The 17,733-nt window shown below is 47.7% G+C and overlaps 1 protein-coding gene across 1 annotated transcript in view; it reads right to left on the bottom strand.

Moving 5' to 3' along the window:
• The window catches only part of UBE2QL1 (ubiquitin conjugating enzyme E2 Q family like 1), a 44,114-nt gene extending 26,866 nt beyond the window's left edge, over nucleotides 1-17,248 (bottom strand). Inside the window, exon 1 of the mRNA XM_034959720.2 lies at nucleotides 16,463-17,248. Within this exon, the coding sequence (XP_034815611.2) occupies nucleotides 16,463-17,248 (786 nt within the window). The remainder of the gene's footprint in view (nucleotides 1-16,462) is intronic.
• Between the last annotated feature and the right edge of the window lie 485 nt (nucleotides 17,249-17,733).

Genomic DNA, 17,733 nt, shown 5'->3' with positions numbered 1-17,733 from the left:
CCACGCAGGAAGTGAGCGAGGGGTCATCCCGGGGGGCTCTTTCCTTTCCAGGACACAGAGCAGCTGTGTCTGAATTGCTGGGGGCGGAGAGGGGCACCCGAAGCATCCCAGAGCCTCCCCCCCAGAGTCCCTGTTGAAACGAGGTGCAAAGTGCCCTCCACCCCCAGGCACTGGGGAGTGGAAACCGAGGTTGAGAACCACTGGATCCTGAGATTGGGTCTTGGAGAAAATTACTTTTTGCTCGTCTCCCAGTTTTCTGTTATGAAATTAAAATATTCACTTCTGTTTAGACTCAGCCTCATTACTGTCTGCCACTTCACTTGGCTCTGCAATCCATTAAGAAAAAGTTTAAGAAAACTAAATGTTTTCCAGCTCTGTTTCCTAACTCTGCTTAATTATGTAATTCTAAATATTTGTTGTTTCTTTTAAAGGTCTAAGAAAACTAAAATGCTGACTGTGCGTGGTGGCTCACGCTTGTTATCCCAGCACTTTGGGAGGCTAAGGATGGTAGATCACCTGAGGTCAAAAGTTTGAGACCAGCCTGGCCAATGTGGTGAAACCCCATCTCTACTAAAAATACAAAAATTAGCCATGCATGGTGGCGCACACCTGTGGTCCCAGATACTCGGGAGGCTGAGGCTTGAAAATTGCTTAAAGCCAGGAGGCGGAGGTTGCAATGAGCCGAGATTGTGCCACTGCACTCCAGTCTGGTTGGCAGAGTGAGACTCAGTCTCAAAAAAAAAAAAAGAATAAAAACTAAAATGCTAGTTATAGTTAAAAAGTGCCTGAGCCTGGCGACAGTGCCTCTGTAGTCATACATGAGGGTGCTATTGGTAATCCATTGAATTGTAGCTTCTTATCAAGGGACCAGCACAGATGGCCCTGCAGAGCTATGAATGCTGTTGACTGCAAGAGGTTAAAATACCCAGAGCAGAAATTAGCTGCACTCTAAGTCCAAATGAATCTCTATTTTTGAAACATCATTAAGGCATTTAAAATTCTACTGAGGGTGACCTGAGGCACCCGGTGTCACCCACCATTGAAGCCCAGAGAAGGCAGACACGGCCCTCCCTGCTGCCCCTTTCAGGCCTGCTGGCTGCCAGCATGTTACTGGCTCTGAGCGCCGTAAGTCATCTCCTTGTTTTTTCTTTCCAACCTCCAGAAACTGTTCAAGTTCCTCTAATTAAGAAGTGCAGCCAGCAGTGGCCAAGAACCCTCAACTACAAGGCAGGGAAATCAGCTACTTCTGATAAAGACCTTCAGAACCTAATCAGACACAGGAACAAACAAAACCACAAGGTATGTGCTATGATTCTATGGGAATGCACTGGGAGCTATTTCCTGTTCCTTTTCGACTTGTGAGACATCTTGTCATCTTGAATTTGGAATTGTTTTTTGATATGGGATTGTAAATCTTTTGTAGTTTCATTGTTCCTACTGCAGGACCTAAAACACTCATGTATTGGGAAGATAATTTTCTCTGAGTGGTTAGCAGGTGCCAAATGTAGCTCAAAACATCACTCAACAGCTCAAAAGCATCACTGAGGTCTTGGTTTACAACTGACCTTGTTTGCTAGGCCTGTTTCCCAATTCTACTTAATTACGTAATTCTCAATATTTGTGTTTGTGTTTTTAAAAAAGCCCTTAGAAGACAGGAGAATCACTTGAACGCGGGAGGCAGAGGATGCAGTGAGCTGAGATCACGCCATTGCACTCCAGCCTGGGCAAAAAGAGTGAAACTCTGTCTCAAATTTAAAAAAAAAGCCCTTAGAATAATCTGAAACAAAAATTTGGTGCAAAATAACAGCACAGGCTGGGCGCGGTGGCTCATGCCTGTAATCCCAGCACTCTGGGAGGCCGAGGCGGGTGGATCATGAGGTCAGGAGATCGAGACCATCCTGGCTAACATGGTGAAACCCCGTCTCTACTAAAAATACAAAAAATTGGCCAGGCATGATGGCAGGCGCCTGTAGTCCCAGCTACTCGGGAGGCTGAGGCAGGAGAATGGCGTGAACCCGGGAGGCGGAGCTTGCAGTGAGCCGGGATCGCGCCACAGCACTCCAGCCTGGGCGACAGAGCAAGACTCCGCATCAAAAATAATAATAATAATAATAATAATAATAATAACAGCACAAATACTAAGCCTACCTGGGTTTCGGGAGAACTTCGGACCATGGTCTCGCTCCCGGTCCTGCTGCTCACAGAATGTGGGGAGGGGGTGGTGATCAAAAAATCAAGGGCGTTTGCAGTTTGCACCACGCAGAAAAGTGAGGCCACCACCCTGTTCCTTACTTGGCACTTTCCTTACCCAAGGCCCTGCACCAAGGACATGCCAGCCTCCTCTTCACCTGTTCATGTGGCCCTCTTTTCACTGCTATCCTCCAAACTCAAATTCTTTCCCCAGCCTTTCTTTAGGATCACTGTATTATACACTTAAAATATGTTTGCAAGCTCTAGAATAAATAAAAGAATGTACTCACCCCATTTCAGGGTGAAACCTTCTAGCACAATTTGAAATATTTTTAAGAATACTACCAATCTGTAAACATCATGACTTACTAATTTAAAGGAATAGCAGGCAACAATGAAATAAATGAGACTGAAGGGAGATACAATTAAGATTGGGTGCAATGTACCAATCTTTGCTGTAATTATGTCAAGAAAATAACAACATCAAAAGAAAGGAAAAGAGTCAGTAGCAAAGAAATGGATGATTTAGAGATGCACACTCTGAAAGCTTTTACTTATGGAAAATGCTGCCTTCCGTTTATCATTCACTCCAACTGTGCTTGACGCCTAAGACTAGTTAATTGCACACTATTATTTTTGTTAAGACCAAACAAATTACAAATCAGCCTTTCACGCTTGGTTCAGAAGCCGGAAATGTCAGATTCCTTTTCCTGCAGCAGAAATCTTATATTTCCCTCAATCTCCCTGGGCAACTTAATCTAATGGTGATGTATGGAAGTTTCCATAGAATTCTATGGGGAAAGTCCCACAGGGATTTTGGGTGAGGCTTATTCTGCCCTAAGTGCACGCTGAGTGAGGGTGGCCTTTTTCTTCCTTGAGCCCTTCAATAGGTCGTTCTGTCAAGCCCTGCAGTTAGTGGCCTCTCATACCTGGCACTTGACAACTCCTCCTTGATGATGCTTCCACATGAGGCAGCACAGGGAAGATGCCCCCGGGCAATTCTCACTAAGCAGGAGCAGGAGGAGCTGGGCCCTGGCAGCTCCTTGAGGAGCACTGGTCTGCTTCAGCCATGCCACCCTCGGGAGCATGAGAACACAGGAACTGGCCTCACTCCTCAGTCCAGGATCCCTCTGTTGCCTGGGCTTCTGGGAAAGCTTGCATGCCCCGTCCACTGGAAAGCTGAATGCAAATCTGGGGTGGGGGCCTTGCCTTGCTCTTGCCCTTACCCTCAATGGTGGCCCTGCAGCTGCCGGCAGATCCCCCTCCTTTCTTGATACCAGGTCCCTGACTCTCAGGGTAGCCCATTGGCTGCTTTCTTCATACACCTCCTCCCACATCTGGGTCTTGAGTCCTAGGTTGAGATTGTCTTTCCTGGTCGAGTCCTGACCAAGACCCAGTTCTGAAGTCTTGGAACATCTTCTGGCCACAGAGACAGCATGGGGTGGTCTGAAAGGCCTGTAGAGGTTAAATGACCATCACCCTCGCTTGGGCTTGTCCAGCCTACTGGCCTTCATCATGGCCAATAAGGTCAAGTGCTGACCAACAGCTGCTGCAAAGCCTGCTGTGTTCACCTTTCCAACAAAGCTGGGGACGCCGAGGGCTGAGAGCCTGCGGCTTATCCAAACGGGACATTCGGTGGAGCTGGGAAACCAGTGGGAACCTGAGACCTCTAAACGGTGTGTGACTGGAGCCAAGGTGGGGATGGAGGGCCTTTAAGATTTTTCTCAGGATAGGGTGATCGGAATCATCTCACTAAAAGATTACGTGACAGCTAAATAATGTGTTTAACAGGAGCAAAAAGGAGACATAAATAAATATGAACAAATGGTCTGAGCACTGTAGGGCAGGTCTGTTTCTATTTGCTGATATTACAAACCTAGATCAGTAGTTATGGCAACACCACCCAGGCCCAGGAACTCATTTAGATATCATTGCAGGCTCCATTTCCACATAAAGGATAATATTCCTTCCTAGAATGATATGCCGGGGGGGGGGGGGTGCTGAAAAACACTGGGGATAGGAGGATGCTTTCTGCCTATAATGATCTCAGACGAGGACATTTCAATATTTCTAAACTATGGGAAAATCACTGGGAATACAATAAAAACAGCGTAGAAATCCTGGAGGATCAATTAACTGTATCCCACACTCTGTCCCACGAGAATGCAGAGTCTACCCACTTAAGTCTTCAGATTGGGGGAGAACCCTAGAGATAGCTAGTCAGTCTCTTCCCAAATGCAGAAAGCCTCACCCTAGATTTTGGGCCAATGCTCAAGGCCTCAGTTGACTGACCAGTTAAGAGAATGTGAAGCAGGCATTGGTATTCCACTGTTGAACAGCCTCCAATTGCAGTAAGACCATATGTCATATCACAGGTGTTTCTGAGAAACTCGGCTAGTCCTGCAGGTCAAATATTTCAGCTAGGTTTCTCTTAAATTCTACTAAAGAAAGGATCTTTCGTAAAAGTATTAATATTAGAAAGGATCCATGTAATTGACTACAGGGAAATTCTCTTTCAGTTGTACTCAAACAGTTGATGTTCATTCTGTGTGACTTGTGATAATTGCTGGAGTCCACAGCTTTTTACAAATTTTAAAATTTGATTTATGAACCGGTTTTTCACCTTGAAACAAAATGGTAGCCAAGAAGTTTTCAAGTGGGCATTGCGTTCTGTAACAAAGAATGAATATCAACAACGTTTAATGGCTAACAAGGACTTTTGGTGTGCATTTAGGGAGCATAGAGGTAAATGTTTTAAATAAGAATATTCTTCTACGTAATTTTCTAACTGAACGCCAGCAAAAGAAATCAAGCTAATTTAAAGATGCTACCAATGTAATGGAATTCTTATGATACCAAAGTTAAAGAGGTGAAAAAACCCAGATATCAATCTGTGCTGGAACAATAACATAATCCCATAAATCAGCCCCGATGGTGCAAAATCATTTGATGATGGCATGTCAGCAAAGGCAACAGCAAGCGTCCACAGCAGTAGATTTATGAGGGCAAAAAGGAGGCTCTTCTGAGTTTCCTGTGAATCTCTGTAACAACACAGTCATGGACGGAAACACCCGAGGCACCTGGAGGTGAATATTGCCATGAAACACTCATCGTTATGAAAGCAGATATCTGTGTGCATTGGAGGCTGCTGTGTCTTGGCCATACATTTCTGTGCATTTAATTCAATAAATCTCCTTCTTCTTTAGAAGCAGGAACATCTATTGATCACCTTATCTATGCAAGGAACACGCGTCATCATTTCCTTTGATCCTCATGATTCATGTGAGCAGTTGGGTTTATGCTCCTTGCCTTTAGGGGAGGCCTCTGATGCTCAGGGAGGTGGGTGCCTGCCCAGGAGTGAGCCACGCTCAGAAGGGGGAAGGCGCTGGAGCCTTGCCTCTGCCTGCAGATCCCCAGCTTTATCCCAGCCCCACCCACCAATAACACGGGAGAACTGAGACACCTGTTGGGCTCCTAAATCTTGATCCCAGTTGCTCTGGCCCTGAGCTGCAGAATAAGGTTTACGATCTTTCCCAAGACAGCCATCACCACCTAGAGCCACACACTACCTCGAGTTCTTAACCTGGGGCCCATGCACTCCTCGGGGTATGTATATTTGGATGGGAAAAATGTCTCCATTTTCACTAACTTTGAACTGCAATTCAGCACTTCCTATAATTAGGATTGAAAGTTAAGAAACCACAGCAGTATTAGCAATGCCTTGGCTTTGTCACCAATAGACAAATGTTTTAAAATCGCATTACAGTTGTGATATTGTTGTAGATATTTTGAAATGTCATTGATGTTCATTATTGTCAGATTAGGAGAGTGTTAGACCTGCCTCTAGATCTTAATATTTAATGTGTTAATAAAGTGCTTTTAAATTTATTTTAGTTCATCATGTTTTAAAAACATGTTCTGATAACTGTATTTAAGTATAATTGGCTTCCTTTGAAATCCTATGCATTTTGTTTTGTGCAACGAAAGACGTTATTCTGGGGAGGAGTCCGCAGGTGTCCCCAGACACCTCGAGGCCATGCAGTCCTCCAGGTGGCTTCGAGGGGTTTGGGGCAGCAGGAAGGGACTCCTGTGGTTGGTCTCCTGTTTCTCTTTGACTGATCATCAAGAATAACCAAGAGCCCTCTATCTCTCTTATGAAAAAGCAGATGCCAGGATACCCTTTTAAATGAAATTACTAATAAAATAAGCACTTTAATTCAATTCAGTTCCAGCTCACTTTTTATTAGATCAGTTTTATTTGTGACTTATGGTAATGTCCTTTAAGTGTTGTGAAATTTTTATCTTTATAGTTAGAGTAGCAGTCTTGTATGAGTTCTCTAAGATAATGATGTTTCATAGTGTACATTATAAAAGAGATCAAAGGAAGTCAGCAGGGCTCTGGAGGGGTGGGGTTACAGCCACCAGTCTCTGCAGCTCTCCTGCATTAGTTTTAGGCATTGTTCACATTGGATGAAGGCACTTCCCCTGGAGGATCCTAACCCGCTACTGTGGACAAGGCCCCTGGCTTTGCTGTGCTCTTCTTTCCCACCCAACCTGGAGGAGGAAGGCTCCCACCCGAGAGGCGCTGTCAGACGCAGGCACGTGTGCGCTGCAGGAGAGGGCTCTGATAAAGAACAGCCTCCTTGCACAAAGCCAGGTTAAATACATTATGATTCATTTAGTATTTTGATGACTCTTAAAAAGTTACATTTTAAAGATTTCTAATACTCAACTAGTTACAGTTAATTTAAGCTTGTAACTCACTCAATTCTGGTGAAGTTTCCACTACAGTATTTTTATTTTTCCTTGGCTGAGAAGCAGAGTTGAGTAGCATATGTCACTAATCATGAAGGACTCCAGCACAAATTAATCCTAGCAGCAATTGATCTTTACTTGGTACAGTTATATCCAATTCCTGACAGACATCTTACGGGAAGCAATATGGGCACCCAATCTGACACTAAGTAATCACCCTACTACATACATATTGATCCGTAAGGCAAAAATAATTGGTTTAATAATTTTGTGCACAAAATGTCCAAATTCATAAAATATTAATCACAGCTTTTTATTAGAACCAAAATGTAATAAGTTCTGTAACTCCATATTCTGATATTTGCAAATGTCTGATCTTCAAGATCAAAAAATGAGAATTACCCTTCAAATATTTTTCTGGAAATTTTCCCTTCAATTTCCAAGTGAGCTGAGGACAATTCAACTTTACGTGTAACTGATCCTTTACCAGACAGTATTTCCTTAGCTCCTTCATCAAAGAACTCAGTCAAACACCTCGAGAATGCCTGCCAAATACTGTGATGAAGAATTAGTATTTATTTTAGAGAAATTATTTTAAGGTAGCCATTCCTTCAATCTGAGTGATTTTACCAATGTAACAATTATGTTCAAAAAGCACTTCTTTCTTGAGTTATTTTCAGAATCTCTAAAATGCCTTTCCCTTTCATACACAGAATAAATAAAGCTGTAATAATTATCTTTCTCCTACGGTTTGAAGCAATTAACACATTCATCCATTTTGCTCAATCAATACAAGGAGCTTATGATGAATCTGGGCCAATATATTTGTCCAACGTTGCTGATAATTCCGTACCATGTGTCAGACTTGATGGATGTACCATCCGTCCTCTCGTGGATTGATTCTGAGTATTGTAGGAAAACCATGCACCATGGAACTGCAGAGGCATTCCTAACATCCATATGTGCCATGAGGAACAATAATACTACACGTGGTACTTGCCAACTAGACACCTCCTCAGGACCAGGTGGCTCTGGCACTGGACTGGTTGCCTGGTGGCAGCTCAGCTCTGTGTATGATTCAACCTCAGCAAGCCTCAGTTTCTTCCTCTGTAAAATGGGAATAACAACAGCACCCACCTCATAGGCTGCTACAAGGATTTAACCAAATCATTCACATTAAGCATTCTGCACAGCAGCTGACCCACAGTAAGCACTTACGTTGCATCGCAAGAAGGGGCAAAATGAAGAGGATGGGGAGTCTGCTCAGGGAAACAGATCTTGTGGCAAACATTTATTTGGCACAAACAAAGTGTTGGACATTTAGCAAAGAGAAGGGGCAATACAGTTGTAATTATGTAAACTGGCAGGATAAGCACAGAAATGAACTTTTTCTAAACAATGCCGAGCTTCCTCCTCCACAGTTCAGAGGAGGAAGTCATCGCTTTTATTGAAGGAGTGGTTGAGGAGCTGTTTGCAGAGAAGTTGGGGCATCTGGGCAGGGTTTTTAAGGACGGCCAGGGACTCACCTGGTGAAGATGGGCAAGAGGGGCTTCCAGGCAGAAGGGGCTGGTGGAAGAGGAGCCTCAGTGGGGGCTGTGGCGGATGCAGGAATGCCATCATGGCTGTACAGTGCTGGGAAACTTGAGCTCTATTTCATAAGGTTCATAACCAGATGTGATAAAGCTAGGTCTGCATTTTAGAGGAGCCATGCAGGTGGCATCAGGGAGGATGGACAGGGACAGAGAGACTGGATGGGGGCACTGCAGGAATCCAAGCAGAGGACAGGCACCCACGAGGCAGGAGCACAGGGCTGGAGAGGAAGAGAGCGGGAGAGGAGAGCCTAGCACTGAGGAATAGGAACAGAAGAGGCTCGGTGAGTGTGGCTCCCTGACCATGCCCAGCCCTGCTGGCCAGGTAAGGGGCAAGGTCGGGCAGCTTCTTCTGGCTTCTGCAGACACACCTGCCCTCATCTCGCAATCCTTTGCAACCTGATCGGTCCCAAATCTGCTCTCCCAGTCCGGTGTCCTTGGTCCTCCCACTCAGCTGGTTTCCTCCCAGCCTTGTGGGATTAGCAGGCCAGGGAGAGGACCAGGGGAGTGTCGCAGACGTTATGCAGAATGGGGAAGGGTCGTCATGGGAATGCCAAGGGCAACGTCACTACAGTGCTCAGTGAATGAATGAATGATGTGTGTAACAATGAGAAAATAACTGAACAATTAAACCTTAGCTTAGCTTGCCGACTTACTGAGTAGGAAAGTGTAGACATTACTGGAAACATTTCTGCCATTACTACAACTTCTTGGTCGGTGTGGGGGCATGCCTGGCCTTTCCATTTATCAGCATATTCCAAAAAACACTGAGTGACTAATGCCCCATGTTAATGTCGAGTCTCAATCACCCTTAAGTAGAGTGTTTTCTCTAAGAACATCACTTGGAATTTCTGAAGACCCTGCTGACCCCAGGACCCCACTGTGCCCATGTCCCCACTATATACCCAGGCCACTGTCTATTGTCAGATCCATGGATATTTCCTAAATATTAACAAAAAGATACTTGTGAAGCCACTTGGCACGTCAAAAGCAAATGTGAAGGGTTTTGTCTTCTCCCCATTAGAGGGTACGTTCCCTGTGGCAGGCACTGGATGTGTATCTGATCCCCCAATGACGCCTAGGAAGTTCCTGCATGACGGGAGGCACTCGATTCCCGTGCTGTATTAATTTGTCGGCCACGGCTCTGGAAGGACTGCTCACACCACCCTCCGCAGCTGCGTCTCATCGAGGGTGGAGTGAATCATCCCTACATTTTCTTTTTCAGGGTTTACACTCCCTCGTAGTCTACACAAGCAGTCCAGGGAGGAAGGCTGGCTTTAGGATGGCATCTCTACAGAAGTCGGGCTTTGAAGGCGCTGAGTCAGGGTTGACCTAGGACAGGGAGTGTAAGCCAGGTGGGGTGGGGAGGTTGGGGGGATTAATTATCACCACTTCTGAAGCTCTGGGCTGTGGTTACTGGTGGGTGAGGCTGTGTCTGCCAGATGGGTGGGGAGGGAGGAGGTGGACCATGGCCAGTGTCAGGCAGCTTTTCCAACCCGGGCTGCCCATTAGAATCATGAGGAGCTCTTTGGACCAGCCTCTGTCAGGGCCTGATCCTAGACCACAAAGTCTGAGTCTTTGAGGGGACAGCCCTGGTACTGAAATAATCTGCACACTCCTCAGGGCATCTAATGTGCTGCCAGGGTTGGGAACCACTGGCAGAGAAGAAAGGACTAACACTTGTGGCCAGCCGTCCTCTCCCCTCCCGACTACATCAACACATCTAGGGCAGCAACAACCTCTGATTCTAGGAGCTCCAAAGTGGGGCTCAAAATCCCTGCCACAAGTGCCTGTTTTGTTTCCTGAACTATAAAAGCCATTTCTGCTGGTGTCTTATCTGCCTCTGACATGGTACTAGTGAGGCTGCCTTCCTTCTAAACCTGGGTGTGGACGAGTCTCTTCCTGACGATGAGAAGGGAGACACTGACCAGGTTGTGGGTGTCAGGCCTTCATTCAGACTTCAGCTCAGTGTCCACATGGGCACATTCCACTAAGAAACAGCCATGAACCTACACTGTCCTTACAGAGAAAACCAAATCTCCCCCATCGCTTAAGGGAAATCAGAAAAGTATACAAAAATACACTACAACCCTCTTCCTGCAAGTTCAGATTCTCAAAGTCTCATGGTGAAGTAAAAGTAGCTTCTACCAGGAGCTGCCCCATGCACCCCGGGCTGAGCTGCTGGAGCTCTCCAAGTGGGTGTGGGGCTATTTTTAGGATGCAGTCCTGCCTGTGTCCTCCTGCCTGCCCTACTTGATAGAAGAACAAGTAGCTATTTTTTCCTCTGAACAGTCCAGCATATCGATACCTCAAGCTGCAGAGTCATCGGTGGTGGCAATAATCTCCGTCCCCTGTACACAGTGCAGGACACAACACAGTGACTCATAAGCACGCTACCAAAAATCCACGTCTCCCTGGACGAATCAGATGGCGTTACCCACCCCTGCCGGTCACTATTTTTGCTCTAGGTTGTTCTAGCTTCCCTCCGGGTGTGCAGCCATTTCTCCGCTCAAAGCTGCGGGCAACATTCTCCATCCAGTGCCTCCCTCCGTGTGGCTTCATCTACTGCTTTTCGAACTAGCACAGCAGTTGCAGAAACAAGATGAGCAACTGGTTAAGAAATTCCTGTTTGGTTGCGTTATGGGCTGAATTGTTTCTCCTCCCTTCACCAAGGTACATGGTGAACCCCTAACCCACAGCACCTCAGAGGGTGACCTTATTTGGAGACAGGGCTTTTAAGAGGTAATTAAGTTAAAGTCAGGTCAGGAGGATGGGCCCTAATCCAATCTGACTGTGTTCTTACACGAAGAGGAGATTAGGACACAGACACACACAGAAGGAAGGTCATGTGAGGACACAGGGAGGACACAGCATCTACAAGCCAAGCAGGCAGGACTCAGGAGAAATGAGTCCTGCTGACACCTTGATCTTGGACTTCCAGGTCCTCTGTGATGGCAGCCCTGGCAACCCAATACAGGGCCTTTAAACATTTTGTGTGTTGTACGGCTGGGTGAGGTGGCTCACACCTGTAATCCCAATACTCTGGGAGGCCGAGGTGGGAGGACTGCTTGAGCCCAGGAATTTGAGACCAGCTGGGCAACATAGTGAGACCCCTATCTCTACAAAAAATAAAATTAGCTGGGCAAGGTGGTGTGCACCTGTAGTCCCAACTACTTGGGAGGCTGAGATGGGAGGATTGCTTGAGCCCAGGAATTAAAGATTACAGTGAACAATGATCATGCCACTGCACTCCAGCCTGGGTGATAGAGGGGACCCTGTCTCAAAAAAAATCTCTGTGTTATAGCCGGTTAGAAGCCCACAGATTTTAGGAGCCCAACAGGCTGTTCATCTTTGTCACTCTTTCTGATGAGACTGCTGGTTTTACAGTCATAAGTAAAGTGCTATTTCTAGGCCTAGTATTTTGGAAGATGGGCTTTATGTATGTCTCTGTGTGTGTGTGTGCACATGTGTGTGCACTTGTGCTTCCCAGTGACACCATGGTGTAGCCCCCTCTCAGACCTAAGGTGGATTTTAGTGACATCACTGCATATCATTTCACAAAGCTGAGCTGCAGAGCCCTTTACTGTTTCCTTACACTTAGACAAGTTTCCTTTATTAAAAAAACATCCAGAAACCGTCAGGCAAACAGAACTTGTCCTGAAATTGCTTTCCAATTTTAAATTCAAACAGTTAAGACTCAAGGATGCTTTAGTCCTGATGTTCTGTGAATCTTCTGCGGATGGCTGGCTGAGCAGCTCTTCTCTGTGGACAGAAAGGATTATCACAATGGTCACAGTTAATAAACAACTGCCTGGAAACAGCAAGGTGCTTGGATGGCGCCTGGCCTGACTGCCATTTCCAACAGCTTTTACTCATGCTGATGAAATTTCAGAGGCTTGCCACTCATGAGCTGTTATGAGAGCATGTGGCTGTATAAACTCCACCTGACTCTGTGAAACTACAGTTTCCTCACCTGTACAACGACCATCAAAAGAGCAGAACCAGGGAGGTTCAAACATCCTCAAACATCCTATGTTCTCTGCTGGCCCAGAGTTTGGCACAAGCAAGTAGGAAATGCTTCCTGCTGCTGCTGCTGCTGCAGTTATTATTACCAACACCGTGTGCATGCCGAATTGTATGGTTGGCTCTGAGGGGCCAGGAGAGGAGTGAGGAATTGTCACTCAATTGCCATTTGGTTCCCTGCCCCTGGCGATGCCTAATTAACTAAAAAGGGGACACTCAGGAGGTGAGCCACAGTGAAAACAGGGCTCTGAGTCAGTGCACCATCAAGCAGCTTTTGGGGACCTTGCTGCTGCACACACAACTGACAGAACAAGGTCCCTGGCCAGTCACGCCATCGTCCCACGCTCCAAGCCTGGAGTGGAAGCCAGTAAACTCTGGCACTCTTCATGGCCAGCATTCCCCAATGCTGATGCTACTTTGTCTAGGTTTACAGAGTCCGAAAATGCAGTTTCTGTAGGTTAAGCTACCTACTAGGTGCAAGCCCTGTGCTGGGATTACAGGCTACTTTCATTTCAAAACCAACATCTTCCAGCTTTTGAAAGGCAAAAATCTTACACTGGAGCTGTGGGTTGTATTCTTTTGGTTCAGTAACTAATAAAGGATGCAAATAATTATCTAAAAGTATACTTTTAACATTTTCACCCGTTCATTCTAAAAGTACAGAGTTTTAAAATCCAATTATAAAAAACTAAGAGTTACCTAAAAATGCCTCTAGTCAAAAGAGGGTTTAGTAATAGACAAAGGGGGAAGATATGTATATCATTATTTCTACATAGAATATATCATAGAGGAAATTTATATATTAATTTAATTTAAGACAACCACAATTCATACAGCAACATGCAAGAGATTTTGGTAACACAGGCCAGAGAGTCTCTTAAAAGCCTCACGAAATGACTGAATTTATCATATGATGTGATAAACCTAAGCTTTTTATTGTACACAAAACTGTTAAGCAGATATTTTTATGTTACACACAAAACTCTTAAAATTGTTTTACAATTTCTCTAGAAGTATAGAAACGGCGTATCCTCAATTCACAAAGTTCAGCTCAGCAGTGAATGTTTTCCTCTATAAAAGAAGCAAACCAGCCTTTTCTAACTCTGCAGCTTATGAAAATGAATCCTAAAAAAGAAATCCCGAGAAGTATCAGAACATAACTAGAATATAACGACTCTCCCTTTTAAAGTAATTATCGGTTTGGTAGCTGTCCCAGTTCTCCTTGAATACCTAATCAGGTATTTTGATTGCTTTCCCAAAGCATATTACCTCTAACTGAGGAAATAATTTGGTAACTACCATATGTGCTCTGAACAACCAGTAGGTAGTGAATTTGCAAAAGTACATAAAGAGACAATCAACCTCAGGTTACCTGAAACACCATCAGAATCCTTTTGTGCACAGAATCCTAAAACATTAATGACTATTCATTTCTTCCTTTCTTTCACTGCATTTTGAATATTTTATGTATGCCACACATTACCCTCTCTTAGACAGCTGTATGTTGGAAGCAGCATGAAAAAATGCAAAGAAATTGAACTTGTACTTTAAAAAGTGCTGAGATTTTGCCTCTATTTAGATGTGGAACAGAAAACATAACACGACATGCTAGGTGGAGGGCAATGGGTTCAATTAGGATTTTATCAAAGTAAGAAATGAAAAAGTTGATAATTACTTTCAATAAAGAAATCTCTCACTTGCAAACTGTACGTTAGAATCTCAATTTCAAATACAGAGAAAAGAAAATATACTTACAAGGACCCGTGTATTTTATATATTGCCCATTGCTATATTGCCGCTTGGCATATGGGCACCAAAGGAATTATTATTATACACCGCATTAATGTAGAAATGGGAAACGTTTAATTTCCTGAGGTCCCTCTCTCTCTTAAAAAAAAAAATCCCCATTTCTCATTTCAAACCTTTGTTTTCTCGCATCTTTCAAAATATAGGCAGTGGTCCAGTTCATCTCTAAGATCTCTTCCAAGTCTAAAATGTTAGGACTCTGTGATCCCAGAAGGGAATACACATTCCTCTTCCCCTGATCCCCAATGTCATCTTCATTGCGAAGAATGAAAAACAATAACAGACTGTTCCAAAGAATTCTGATTAGCAATGATTCAAGAAGCAAATAACCAAGGCATTTCTGCAAAGAATTCTTCCACTTCATTTGTATAAATCCTGTTTGAAAAATAAAACTGAGATCCCCTATCCCCCATGCTTGCATTCTATCACATGAACCTTTCACCAGACTCAACATGTAACTGCAGGATGGAAAATAAACCTCTGATATTAAAGCACTAAGCCTCCCTCAGCTGAAGATGTTTTTCTAGAGTTGTTACACCCGTGCTATTTCTAACTCGGGAAATGTGTGGAACCTAAACCTTAGAAAAGAGGCACTGGCAGGATGGGTCAGGAATTACCTGACCTTCTCTGCTGGAGTTAGGATGCTATTTGTTTGGAATCCCAGGGGTTCCAGCTTTAGTGAAATTGGCAGAACAAGCATTATTTGATTAGTGTGAAAGAGCCTGCAGTGAAAGTGCCAGGCAGGGAAGAAGTGATGGCTTCTGATAGGCCGCCTGTAGAAAGATCAAGCCGAGGTCATTTGGGGTCTTTTAAAGAAAACGATGATTTTTTCATAAATCTAAAAGATGCCCACACAGCAATGTAATTTTCTTAAGTAATGCTTAATATTGATTCAGGAAAACACCAGAGAACTCAACCGCCGTCGACAGCATATAATTCGAGCAGATAACACCATCACGCACTCACCCTGCTCTCAAGTACTTTGGGGTTTCTTTGCGTAAAGCTGCCATCTGATGCAATAGGTGAGAAGGCTCAGGAGAACTGTTTGGCCCTTCGTTTCGTATTTCGTTAAAATCTTTAGCCCTGATAAAGGATTTAACTGCTTGGGGCAGTGAGGTGAGGGGATGAGGAAAAAGAAGCAGGTCTGAAAGAGACCAAGACCTGGAACGTCTGCCCCAGAGGTGGTGGTCCTAAGGGGTTCGGGGAAGGAAGGGGGTGCTCTGAGGGGAAAACAGGCATTGCCGTGGGGGGGTCTGGTCTTGTCCCTTAAGGGAATGCCCAAACCACACCGCCGCCTCTCTAGAGTGAGTTCCCAAGAGCAAAATTTCCACCTTTCCAGGAGAGGCAGCCCAGAAGAAGGCAGGGGGCGGATTTACAAGCAGGCAGCTGTCCCTCCCCAGGGCACCCGCCTGCAGACCTCCCACCCGAGTCCCCTGCGGAGGAGTCTTGTGTGTGTGTGTGGGGGGGGGGTTGGGGAGGTGGGAGATCAGCTGGGTTGGACACTTAAATCCTGAGGTCCAGAAAAAGTTCTCACCTTCATAGAGATTATAGGGACAGGAGATTGAGGAGCAGACAAGGGAGGGGCGAGAAAAGGTGAGACGGAGGGGAAAGAAGAGTAGGGGAGCCAGGGAGGGTGGAGAAGGAAAAAATGAAAAAGGAATGGGGGTGGGAATAGATGGGGGGACAGAGAAAGGGGTGAGAGGAGAAAGAGTCCAGGAGGAAAGGGAGAGGAGGGTATGGGAGAGGGAGGCTAAGGAAGAGGGATGGAAGAGAATTATGAAGGGATGAGGAGAGAATGAGCAAGCTAGAGAGACCAGAGAGACGGCAGAGACCGAGACCAGAGAGACAGGCAGAGACTGAGACCAGACGGGGACGGGAGAGACGGGACGGAAAGTAGGGGCAGGAAGAAAACGCTCAGGGAAAAGAGGTGGAGGCTCTCGGAGCATCCCCGTGGGGCGCTGGTGTAGTCAGAGCTGGGAGCGAGATGGCCGGAGGGGCCGGCGCTGGCCCTCACCTCGGGGCCCGGGCGCCCGGCGGCGCTGCAGACCCGATCTCGGCCCCGCGCCCCCAGCCCCGCCGCCCCGGCGCGCTCGCCTTACCTGGCCCTTGACCAGGCTGGCTGCGAACTGGCGCATGACGGCCTCCACGGTGTAGGCGCTGGACCAGCCGCGCGGCGTGAGCAGCTCCATGCAGATGGCGCCGCCGTCCAGCACGTAGCCGTTCTCCAGGCGCGGGCTGAGCACCCGCATGAAGGGCGGCGAGAAGGGGAAGTTGTCGGGGAAGGTGAGGTTGAGCAGGATGAACTCGGTGTTGGTCTCCTTCATGTCCTGCCACAGCACCGAGTCCTTGTCCACCTGGTGCAGCTTCACGTTCCAGTCGAACAGGCTCTCGTCCACCAGCTCCACGGAGATGAAGCGGTCGCTAAGGCGCGCGATGTCCTGCAGCTCCTTCATGAGCCGCCGGCTGCGCACCTGCGTGCAGCGCTGCTGGCGCGCCGCGGGGACCAGGCTGCCGCCCGCCGCCGCCGCCACCGCCGGGCCCGGCCCCGCCCTGGCGCCCGCTGCCCTCTCGCGGGGGCCCCCGGCCCCCGCCGCCGCCGCCGCCGCCGCCGCAGCCGCTGGCGCCTTGTCGCGCGGGGCCAGCTCCGCCGCGCGCTTGCCCTTGCCGGGTCCCGGGCTGGCGTCGCCCGCGCCCCCGGGGTGGTGCTGCTGCTGCTGCTGCTGCAGCTGCTGCTGTTGCTTGTGGCCGCCGCTCTTGGCACCGCCCTTGCCGCGCAGAGACGCGCTCTGCTGGCCGCCGCCGCGGTGGTTGTGGTGGTGCTTGGGGTCCTCGGTGTCCCGGTTATGCAGGCGGATGAGCCCGATCTTCCGCAGCAGCGTGGCCATTTTAGGCTCGGCGCCGGCTGGGGGCTCCCCTCGGCTCCTCCCCCGGAGCCCGCAAGCCCGGGCGCGGGGGGCGCGGGGGGCGTGGGGCGGCGGCGACGGGCGACCGCTCAGCGGGGCGAGGCAAGGGCCACCCCAGGCGCCGGCGGCCGTGGCGCAGCGGAGCAGGCAGCACGCGCGCTCGCCGGCTGCGGCGTCGCCGCTGTCATATGACGGGGCCCGCTCCGGCTCGCACTCCGGCCGCCCGGGGAGGGGAGGCGTGGAGGGGACGCGGCGCGGGCGGGGGTCCCCGGGCCGGTCCCTGGGCACAGCCCCCGAGTCCCGGCGTCTGCTGTCCTTTGTGCGCGGCCGTGGCCGCGCTGGCCCCGAGTCCGAACGCCGCGCTGGGGAGCGCAAAGCCTCTCGCAGTGCCCCGGAGGCAGCGAGTGGCCGCGGGCTCGCGCCTGGCGCTCCTGCTGGCCGTGCCGCGCTGGCGGCTACCGCGGGGC

This window comes from Pan paniscus, chromosome 4 (genome assembly GCF_029289425.2).
Source record: "Pan paniscus chromosome 4, NHGRI_mPanPan1-v2.0_pri, whole genome shotgun sequence".
Lineage (NCBI taxonomy): Eukaryota > Metazoa > Chordata > Mammalia > Primates > Hominidae > Pan > Pan paniscus.
The sequence above is the reverse complement of the archived record's forward strand: the minus strand, read 5'-3'. Positions and strand labels throughout refer to the sequence as shown.